The sequence below is a fragment of the Eptatretus burgeri genome, chromosome 8, assembly GCF_056783735.1.
Source record: "Eptatretus burgeri isolate ZD-2024b chromosome 8, Ebu_testis_v1, whole genome shotgun sequence".
NCBI classification, from domain to species: Eukaryota; Metazoa; Chordata; class Myxini; order Myxiniformes; family Myxinidae; genus Eptatretus; species Eptatretus burgeri.
Genome location: NC_140968.1, coordinates 28,658,192 through 28,670,198, shown reverse-complemented (window position 1 = coordinate 28,670,198; position 12,007 = coordinate 28,658,192). Strand labels below are relative to the sequence as shown.

At 40.5% G+C, this 12,007-nt stretch overlaps 1 protein-coding gene across 2 annotated transcripts in view; it reads left to right on the top strand.

Moving 5' to 3' along the window:
• The window catches only part of LOC147021407 (bis(5'-adenosyl)-triphosphatase enpp4-like), a 70,401-nt gene extending 66,754 nt beyond the window's left edge, over positions 1-3,647 (top strand). For both annotated transcript variants that reach the window (XM_085891321.1, XM_085891322.1), the window contains exon 7: positions 2,028-3,647. In XM_085891321.1, coding sequence (XP_085747447.1) covers positions 2,028-2,241 — 214 coding nt within the window. In that variant the 3' untranslated portion in view covers positions 2,242-3,647. The remainder of the gene's footprint in view (positions 1-2,027) is intronic.
• The last annotated feature ends 8,360 nt before the right edge of the window (positions 3,648-12,007 follow it).

The window sequence follows — 12,007 nt, the reverse complement described above, 5'->3', positions numbered from 1 at the left end:
ATGATTTCACCATCGATCCGTTCAGGACTGGGTTACTGACTCGCATTCACAATTTCCTCTGTCGCACCACGAACATTCGGCACACCACATCTTCTCCCCACATGGCGCACCACATCATTACCCCTCTTTTTGCTCTCTCCCCCTCCCTGTTTCACCTTGGAACCAAGGTAAGCCCACAGGCTTACGTGGGTGAGCGAGGGTTTGCTAACAACCCCCGCCGCCTTCTTCTCTCTATCACCCTTTCTATCTTCGTTTCCCAGAGTGAATGAGGTGTCTGTTTGTAGAAACATGCTAAATGACTGAATAAGTGGGCTGATGTGCTAAAGGGGGCAGGTCATTCTCTTGGGAACTGTTTTTCCGATAAATGTGTGTCCTTTTCATCTGTTTTATAAATGGTTTCCAAACTGTTTGGTCGCCTTTTCTCCATTGGTTCGACTATAGTGTGTTCTAGTGACCGGGAGTTTAACCCCGCCATTCTGTCATGGTCATCGTTTAGCCACCGTCCCACTTGCAGTGTAGCTTGGCCACTTTGATTGACAGCAGTGAGGTGTTGAGAACACGTTTCCCCATCTGGAGTGATTAATTTGTCGGAAAGGTAAAGCTGAGTTAGACACTGGATGGCCCACCTAAATTAAGCATCTCAGACGGTATCTGTGGTTTCCTTTCAGACTTACCTGTGGCTCGTCGGTTTCAGAGTCACCGGCTGGAAAGCAGGTCCGAGTACTCCCCTCGTGACACTGAACCCATAGCAATATATTCAAAGTGTTTGACCAGCTTGTGATTCTATCAATGTTTGAAGATAGGTAAGATGCTGCTTCCAGTCTATCTGAGGAATGAGGGAAGTCATGGCAGAGGGTGGAGTTATCACCAAATAGATAAAGAGGATTTGCCAGAGAGTCAGAGAAATCATTGAAGAAGAATAGGACTGGGCCCAGAACACTGCCTTGGGGCACTCCAGCCTGAACAGGAAGAGAAGATGAAAGGACTATGTTGAGAGATACATGCTGAATATGGGAGTAGAGGAAGTCAGTAAGCCATGGGTGGAGTTGGCCTTGGATGCAATCGGTAGAGAGTTTGGAGAGTAAGACAGGTTGCTGGACTGTATCAAAAGCACCAGATATGCCCAGAGAGACTGCCCTGATCTCATGGCTGACATTGAGGGCCACCATCCATTGTTGGGAGAGTAGAAGCAGCATGTCCAAGGTAGAGTGACCTGGTCTGAATCTGAACTGATGTTCTGAGATGAGGCCATTGGAGAAAAGGAAGAATTTTATGCACACTGAGATGATGGATTATTTGACCTTGATTATAATTGGAAGTAAGCTGATAGGCCTGTAGTTAAGAGGTTCTATTTTTGCGCAATGATCATCATTGTATTATTATCCCCACTATTTTTGAAAAAACGGAAGGATATTGTATTTGGATCTGTATGTCCATCCGTCCGTCACGCTATGTCCCAAACGGTTGGGCATAAATTCACCAAACTTGGAGGTTATGATCACCAAATGGCAAGAAGGTGCAATAGCAGTGTCATTTTGGCCCCACTCCCTGGGGTGGGGTGAAAAGATCAAACACCAAAGTCAAAACGGGGGGAAATTTTTTTTTACTCAATTTGATATTGGGTCAATTCTGGTGGAACTTTTTGTCGTCTTTCAACTTTGCCTTAGGTGGGAAACATGAGGATTTACGATGGCGTGCCATCGACTTGGCTCTCGTTGATATTATCATCGTTTAATTCATTGTTATTTTTTTAGCCATCTGCAAATATTCTTCAGCAGCTCAAAATATGTTTTGTGTTTTGCTTCTTGCATTAATAACGTGCAACAAAACTATCGATTCGATTTTTCCAATAAAATACACCGGTATTTCATGTGCTGTTGGGGAAGAAGTGGAATAAAAAGAAACCTACCAATAATAACATGTAATACTGCAATGAATGGAGTGGATTGATGATCCAGGCCCCCTGCAAGTGACGATATGAAGGAATGTCAAACTGTGCCATTCATCTTGTCTGCTGCCTCCCACAGGTTTCTCCTCGCTTCGGAGGAAATTGCTCCTGGTTCTTCGCACAAGACCCTGACAGCAGTCGCTATTGTTGGAATAGCAATTCTTGTAATAGTTTGTGTAATGTATGCATTATGTGCAATCCATAACAAATCTACTCCATACACACACAATTCTACACATCATTACTCTCGATACTATGATGAGTGTTCGTCTGAGGAAGATTTGAATAACTGAGCCTGGTTCCGGCATTGGAATAATTTGAGTGTGTGCCTTTGACAAAGTTTGTTTTTTGAGCGTCCGTACGTGTGCACCTTTGCAAAGACGAGACTTTGGAGTCTTATCCTCTGTTTGTCCACACTGTACCTGAGTCAGTGGCAAGCACTTTAAAAACCATTTTATATAATACGGCACAATAATCAAACTCTATTCTCTTTATTAAACATCGAATGCAGGGAAAAGATGGAGCTAACCAATTAAAAGTTGTTTTCACAACTGTATTGCATCCTAAAGACTGAACGTATTTGTAGTTTTGTGTGTAAATGTGCTAATAAGGAACACAATTAATTTTGAATCGGTAGCTTCTTTAGCCATTGAAATAGTGCAGTTATTAAATTGTCAGACTGGCGTGCTCAATGCGGACAAATCTATTCCGCTTGCAAAGTGTACCGATGAGTTATACGTTGCCGTTCGATTTGTTTTTCACTTTATTTTCATTCGTCGATCTATTTTCTCTTTCCACCGACAGGCTCCTACTGAAATCCTATACCATGTCCTATTAGTTGTAGACAATCGTAAAGGTGTTCTGTATGATTGTATAGGACATTTTGTCAGGATAGGTTTGCTGTATTATGAGATCCAATAATTACATTTAATGATTCCTGATTTGTAACCCACATGAATATGTATTCATCATTGGTGATATTGATGTCGGACTACTGTTGAACTACCTGACTACGTTAATACCTTGTATTTTATCGATCCGGTAGTTGTTGCGAAAAGCAAAACTGTTTTTGATAATAGTTAACATTTCAGTCGGATGCAATGCAAGTCGTATTTATAAGTCACCTGATATTTTATTGGTTTTGAAAATTTAATTGTAGTTGAGTTGATTTTTCGTTTTGATTGTTATAAATATTTGTGCTTCTGGGAGTGGGAAATTGAAGGTATTTTTAATTTATTTAAATAATAACCATCACAGGGTTTGATGAAATGCCACGATTTTACACGTTTATTATGAACGCACTGTTCGTGCAAACGAAACTCGTACGACGACCGTCACAATCGACTCGTCTCAATGAACCACCTTGGTCTTTGGTTTTTTTTTTTGCTGCACAGTCAGCCTGTGGCCTGTTAAGTTTTCCATCTCAACACATGACCAGCGATCAGAGGAATTGAAGACATCCTGATATGAAACAAAGCTTTTGACTTTCCTCGAGAACTCGGTATCAGCTTTGTTTTCCTCAATGAACCATTGATAATAAATGTGTAAAATCATGGCATTTCATCTGGAACACCTTGTAAATGATTCTCTTCCTGTCCATATGTCCATTATCTACAAATATTTGAACTGCTCCATGTGATGCTCTTTTTCCTTTCATGAAATATATACATTTGTGTGTCACTGGCACTGTTCTGACAAATTCTCAAGTTGTAAATATCATTGTTTTGTGTTTTATGGGAGATCTTAAGCAATCTCAAGATAATATGGAAGAAACAAACCAACTGGGGGCTGTGGTGGTTGGAGTGGAGGGGATGGGAGAGGTTGGGGGTGTGGGAGTTGAACAGGTAGGGGAAAGGAGAAGGTGGTTGGCTTGGGGGTTGAGAGGAGATATCCATGTTCAAGAGGCACAAAGCATGGTGTGGAAGGTAGAAAACGCAAAATGTAATGCATTTACCGTCTCTGCTTAAACTACGTAGATAACTTTCTTGCACAACATAAACTGCTTTTCCTAAAAGGAATGATATTGAAGGCCTTGAAACCAAGGCAATCAAAATCATTGGAATCTCTCACAATAAAGATGAATCTCTGGGCCTGTCACGATTTCAAATCACAGACAGGTTGGTGGTCTCCATGTTATTTCACCTCCTTTCTGTTCTTGCATCCTCTGCCATTTCCATGTTCTGCCCCCTTGCTCCTCCAGGATTCTCCAGGGTGCACATGTTCTGCCAGTACCCCCTACTTGTGAAACCCTCCAAATGCAGATTCACTGCAGACCTCCACTTATTTGTTCTTTTTTTGTTTTCTTTCTTTTCTTTCTGCCTGTGGAACCAACTTCTGCATCATCTCCTTCTTCCCTCCAGCACTTCAAGACAGCTGCTCACCACCACCCCAGGTCATCTCCCATCCACAATCATGATCTTTTCTACTCCCATTAACCCTCCCCAAGCTCACCTCTTTCTGGGTTTCCAGTTTTTCCTTCCACTTCTGTGATTGAGAGTTTGTGGCTGTATCCATCTTCTTCAACCCATGACTGTGTCCTCCCCTTGCTCTCATTCCTCCCCACATCCATTATTATTTATCTATATGTTCCTCTATTTTTCCCTCCTCTACCCTGCTGTTGATGTCCCCTTCTACCCCCTCTCTCGACTGTTTTTTTTCGTTCTGTTAAGTCCTCGTCCATTATGTGTTGTCCATCCAGCTCCTTTACATGCCTCAACTCTGTATACAAAACAAAAACGGTTTCTGCAGCGACTTGAAATAAACTAGAAACTGGTATTCATAGAATACATACCCACACGCAGTCTTGAGAAGGACTTGGTGTGAGCCAACTCTTATTTTTTCTTTCTTTAATCAAATATGGCTGCCAGACCACGTAACCGATGACATCATCTTTATCAAACCATATTTTCCATGGGTGGTCGATCAATTAGTTAAATTTTGCATTGATGGGTTAAGCAGTTTCTCCTATAAAGATTTTCCCTTTGGTCCAATATGGCTGCCAGACCATGTGACACATGATGAGCATTTTAATGAAAATCCTGTTCAAATTTCAAGTCAATTGGATGAAAATTGATAATTTTAGAAATATTGGCCTATGTTTTCCTCAAAAATAATTGGTGGTTGAATTCAGTGACCTGAAATGCAAATGCTGTTCAAATTTCAAGTCAATCGGATGAAAATTGAGGATTTTAGAAAATTGTCCGATGTTGACCTCAAAAGAGTGACCGCTCTATCACGTGGTCATATAACATGTGGTAAAGTTTCAATTCCCTCCGCTGAACGGTTTTCGATGTACTCTTAACAAAATGCAGACACGTATGACGTATGATATACGTACGCTACGGATCGCTTAACCCTGCTTTTTGCTTCGCAAACGCAGGGTAAAAATCCGAGATGCTGCCGCCACCACCAGTACCACCAGTCGAGGGTGATATAGCATTTTGTTTTATTACCTCCACCACCGAAGGTGAAGGAGGTTATGTATTTATTTATTTTCTCTTTTCTCTTTCTCTTTTCTCTTTTCTCTTTTCTCTTTTCTCTTTTCTCTTTTCTCTTTTCTCTTTTCTCTTTTCTCTTTTCTCTTTTCTCTTTTCTCTTTTCTCTTTTCTCTTTTCTCTTTTCTCTTTTCTCTTTTCTCTTTTCTCTTTTCTCTTTTCTCTTTTCTCTTTTCTCTTTTCTCTTTTCTCTTTGTAGGATATCTCAAAAAGTTGTGGACGGATTCTGACGAAATTTTGTGGACAGGTTGGGTGTGTGACAAGGACGAACTGATTCGATTTTGGTGAAGATCCAGATCCGGCTACTGGAATTTTTAAAGTGACTCTTCACCATTGAGAGATAGGGCTAAAAACGATATCGTCCTGTATATCATGATATCTCAAAAATGTATTGGGCCCGATATGCTCTCGTGGATCAGGCATCGCATGGTGGAGATATATGCTCTGCAGCGTGCCCTTGCAGTTTTTAAATGCTTTGTTTCCCAATTTGTCCACTTTTGTTTTTTTCTGTCCTTGCAGGTGAATGTTGTTTTACCTCGTCACTCTTCTTGCTTCCACCACCTTGTTTTACTTATTTATTGATTTGTTTTTATTTGGTGCTGTTCATCTTTAAAGATATCAGTTGATCTCACCATTGACCATTTCAAAAATAATATTATTTTGGTCTCCCTTAGTTAAATCTCAAAAACTTAAAAAAAAAATTTCAGCCTGGATTTTGGAAACAAAATCTACATGCGTGTTTGTTTTCTTATTCAATAACCTTGTATTTACGAGGCCTTCCTTGTAACACACCCAAGGAATCTTGAGATTATCCTTGTTGCTCTGCATTGACCTTTCTTAATTGCAAAACTATCCTCAATTAAATGGAGATCAGTCAATTAATCACTTTTCAAATGAGGTTTCACTAAACAGCCTTGTAATGCAAACATCACTTCCTCAGACCTCAGGAGTCTCTCTCTCCCCCGCACCCCTCCTCTCTAGTGCCAGACTCTGTGAAAGAGCATCAGATCTGTCGAAGCAGCTTCTTGAGCAAGGGTTATACTGGGTGGTTTGTCATTGCCTTCATAGTGTTGTTTGTCCATACTATCCTTTTAAATGCCGAACACCAGGCAAGGAAGCACTGCGTACCTTTTTATTTATTTATTATTTTGTAATGTTTGTTTTTTTTCATCTTTGGCATGACTCGGCCGAGATTTGAACCACAGACCTTCCAGATTCAGAGCGAACGTTCTAATCATTACAGCACCATCTGGTTAACTGCATGACTCCGCACAGGAATAGGAGGGGAAAAGATGGGTGGGAGGGACAATGCTGGTCAACCGCCTGATGGGGGTGGAGCTGCTGCAACACTACTGCCCTGGGAGCAATCACACCTAAATGTTTGTGGTTAACAGCAGGGGCGTACCTCGAGTATTTGGAACCTCGGGCGGACTCTTCCTTTGGTTTGTTCCCTTCGATTTGTTCCTTTGTGAATTCAATGACATGAGGACAGCAACACCGTGTGAAACATAAAATAAATTTCATTTTTTTGAGTTGTCATAATAAGATCATGAAACTTACCTTTAATAATAATAATAATAATGATGATAAACTTGATCCAATGTTGATGATGACGACGATGGTGGTGATGATGTTGCTAAGGATTGAGAAGTTATTGTATTGACAGCCCACGTCAATTACATGAATAAATGTGTAAAATAGTTCACCAACCCACGATTATTCGAGCGCATTGACCGCAATCCACAAACCTTGCCTCAATAAATCCATCACGATAGAGCGAATCTGTTTAGCCTCCTCTCTAGTACCATCAACTCGTCTTTATCGTCGCCATCATCAACATTGGATCAAGTTTATCATTATTATTAAAGGTAATTTTCATGATCTTACTGCGACAACTCAAAAAAATTAAATTTATTTTATGTTCTTAACGCAGGAAAATAAACTTTCTTTTAAGTTCTTAATAACCCTTTTATTAATGAAAATAAAGAGCACAAAACAATGCACAAACATATTAATTAAGGGTACAGTTGTGACAAATTTTAAAGTTTAAGCCCCTAACTCTATTTTCCCAATTACTCCCTAAAACAGTATTATACACTGTAATGAGACCTGGAGGGAAGAATGAGATTGAAGAGGATGTGAAAGTTGGTTCCACAGAAGGGGAAAAAGAGGAACAGGTGACAGGTGAGCAGTGATCCTGGATTTAGGTAGTTTCACCAGAAGGGGGTTCATGGTGGACCATGTGTGCCCCGCAGAAACCTGGTGGGACAAAGCACTGAAAGAGCAGAGGGTTCAAGAACAGAAATGAGGTGGTCGAAGACAGAGAGACCACCGACCTGTCTGCGATACAAAGTGATAGGCCCATAGACTTGGCTTAATCACAAAAGATTCCAATGATCTTGAAGACCTTGGTTTCCATGACATCAAGATGTGAGGCAGGGGAGCCAGCCCAGCCAGTGGGAGGTTTAATTTTGGAGATTTAATTATTTTAATTTTATATCTGTATCATTCAAAATTTATGATTTTATTTTGTTTTAAATCAAATATAAAACCAATGAAATGTGAACATTATGACTCCCAAAATGACTTCATCTTTAACTAACCATATTGATTGATAGGTTTGATGTGAGTGTGTGATGGGTGCTTTTCATGATATGGCACAGAAAATCCCATATTGTAAGCTTGGATTTCAGTCATTTGCTTGGAAAGTTTTCAGCTTTGACAAATGTGCGATGAATTTAAATTGGCAGGTTGATATGTGCAGAATATGATTGACGTTTTTACTTAGCCGTGGTATTGGGAATGAGGAAAGACTTGGGGAGGAAGGGGGTATATATATATATATATATATATATAATATATATATATATGTATATATATATATATATATATATATATATATATATATATATATATATATATATATATATATATATATATATATATATATATATAGGTGGCGGTGGGGTTCAAGAAAATGACTTTTACTCAAATCTTTGTACAGGGAATTTGTTGTGATCTTGTGGATACGTCTGCTGTTGAAATTCTGGTTGTTGTTATTTATCCATACTGTGTGTCGATAGGTTTGCCATGAACCATTGGCCTATAATAGGTGAAAGTTACCGTGACTCCAAGTCGTTGGTAGGACTTTTTAGAGCAGGTTGGAGAAGGAATTTGTTGCCAGTACCTTGATTAAATCCTAATGACATGCTCTGTGATTTAATTCTGGACCACACTATAAACCATAAGACACAGTGGGGTCCTTAACATCCACCAGCAATCAATGCTACCTGACGGATCCCATGGTTCGCATCCTCTCTGACTGACTGCACACCTTTTGATGGAAGGCCCTGCCTGCGGAGGCTCATTCCGACGGTTTATAGTGCAGTCTCGAATTAAATCCAAATGAAACGACTCAAAGGCAAGTGCACTCCCTCCTGAGCAATACAGTTGCAATACAATACCAAGACCGTGCGAATGCTGCACACCTGTATCTTATAATGATGTATCGTGTACTTCATCACTCTCTTCCCCTGGAAGGTCACTTAGCCCACAATGCATGTCACGTCACTACACCGGCCCTCCTGCCGGTGTAGTGACGTTTATACAAGTACAAAAAGAGCAACCCTGTCAGTGTTGCTCTTTTTCCTTCCAAAATAATACTCACTGGTGGATTTTGTTTTTCCACAAACTTCTCAGTTTTGGATGTTGCTAAGACTTTAATCATCAACTCAGCCACTTCCTTGAGTGATGGTTGACGCGTCGTGAACCTTGTGAAGTCATTTGTGTGTTTTACAGCTCAATCGTATCGAAGTTTCTCTGTCTCAACTGAAGTGACTGCTCTCTTCTATTTGTCAGCAATGTACATTGTTTCCTGTAACCTAGTTTTCCAACCTCTTTGGGTGTGTGTACCCCTTATGAACTCCCCGAATTTTGTGGACCACCAGGAAATATTGTTCAGCCATAATAAGCTTTTACGGCTCTTGTAGTGACGCACAACCGCTTCGTGGAGAGGTTCCTTGTAGTTGGGGACAGGAAAATAGTCACGTAATTGTACTCTGAGTCTTTGTAGATGTTTCCTGATGACAGCTTGTAGTTCGGCTGGAAGCTGCACTTTGAATGTGGCAATGAAGTCTCGTCAATTTGGGTTACTGTTCGGGTTACTCCCTCCCCTGTTGACGGGTCCACCGACCTGAGGTTGAGAAGCGCTGCTGTAGCGTAACTGACTCATGGTGAAAGGAGTTTCATGATGTTGGTATTTCATATCTAATGACCCCTCCCCTCTCCCCCCCCCCCCGATCCACTTTTGCTTTCTTACTAACTCCACAAGAAGCAATGAACATTTAGGGTGCAGATGATATCAAAATAAACGAATGCACATTTGTTTGTTTTGATAAATGCCACAAATGGAGGTGTGCATCGTCTCATACAAGGTACAGTGACGTGTGATGGGTGGTGTTGCTGATTTTGAAAGGCTCCTCATTTTATAATCGTCTGGTGAGGATTGAAAATGCAAGGAAGTCCCTGTTGTAACCTGGAAAGCAAAGCACACCTCTGATATTGTCTTTTTGTTTTGTAATGGGTGTGATATTCGTCCTATCTATACCGTGAAATAAATAGAGATCACCAACACAGCTTCTCTTGAAATAATTACTAGCTGAAGTACCAGTTGTTGCCCAGGGAAATTTATTGCAATATGTACTGAAATAGTTCCTGGATGACAAATTGGGGAATGCTGGCTTATGATTTCATATGAATTATCAATCTTGGGTGTTGCAAAATGTGCTTGGACTTGTATCGAAATGCATTACCTTCTGACTCCCAATACGCTAACCTGGCCTGTTTTGGCTGTTGTCTCAACTGACCTGGAGACTGCTTGTGTTGCACATCGATCCTCAACCCGAGTCTGTGTCTGCTCTGTAGTATCAGCTGACTGGGAGGCTGCTTGTCTTGCAATGTTGATCATCAAGCCAAGCCTCTGTCCGCTCTCGAATCTCAAGTGACTTGTAGGCTGCCATTTTCTTTGCATCCGATTTATTTTTGTCCATCATGGGTCTTTTTGGTGGCATTTGGCAGTATTTATAATGCAAGTAAGATAAGTTGAGCTATTTCTAAACAGAAATGTTCCCTTGGGAATTCCAGAAGTGCTCCGGCGGGCATCTTACCTTGCCGATGTTCGTGATGCAGTGGAGTAAAGTTTTAAAAAGCAGCAGATGGATCGTACCGAGACTGGGAGGATCAGAGGTAGGGGAGAAACGTACCAAGGGAATGCAGTTTCCTTTATTACCTTGCGTACATACTATGACCAACATATGATCTGCACAATACATATTACTCGATCGGGGCACCATACTCGCTTGAGGCCTGAGCACAGAGATGTTATAATAAACCTGTGTAAAGCAATCTTTTTTTAATAACCGGCGCACGTGGAAACACTATAACAATTAATTAATTTATGTTGGGGACAACAAATCACTACGACGTCAACATACGATCTTCACAAATCGCATTAGTCGATCGCTCCTGAGAAAAAAAAACCCATGAAGTGTATAAGCACAAAACCTGATCAAGGCCTGGGGGCCAATTATCTGGTTTAATTTTTTTTAATCCAAACATAGCCTGTGACCTTCCTCTGGATCAAAGAGGCCATGCAAAGGTTGGTTGCACTGGTCACTGCAAGGTCCGAAAGCATAACTGAACAAAACATGAACAAACTTTCTTCTTTATATATTAGATGCTCAAACACATGTTTGGTAAAGGAGACGTTGAGAATAGCTCGCAGCCTATTATCTGGCAGTCTGTCTGACTGTAGACCTTCAGTCCAGTGCTCCATTATTAGGACATCCTTCGGAACAGACGTTGAGCCGGCTGTCTCACTTTCTCGCAATCACGTATGGACATCAAATGTCCCACGGTATCTTTCAGAAAGAGTAGGCCGGTGTGTCTGGTCGAGGGATGCTTCGTGAATGCAATAGGTGAATACATAACCTATTGTAGTGATGTGGAATACTACAATTATAATCCATTGTAAGCTGAAAACGTCTTAATCGGAGAAGGTTCCCTTTTTGTTCTTAAAAAAAAAAATGCTTGGTGAGTGTAGTTTTCTTGTAAATGTAGATTGAGATGGTGGATGAAGTTTATTAAAAAAAAAAAATAGACATTCAGAAAAATTGAAGGAAATAAAGTTTCAACTATAAATGCTAAGTCGGTAGGGTGCAGGTTAGAGCATTACAAGTAATCGCTTAGTTTATCAGGAGTGCAGACACGTCATGGGTGTTTCAAAAAGTTCAACGAACGAGATCCGATAATCCAAGACATACCGAGGTTTTTATTTATAAACACATAAATATATATATATATATTCGTAAGGAAATATCGAAATGTACATTTTATTTATGCATATGCGTCGTTATATTCATATATTTCGACACGTCTCGGACCATTGTGACCTTTTTCAACACCACTCGTATTTTGGAGAGGACTTGCTGACAATTGTAGGCCTTTTATCGAGAGCAACACCATGTGGGAATTGCTGAAGATTGGATAAATATCAGTGGAAGGTGAA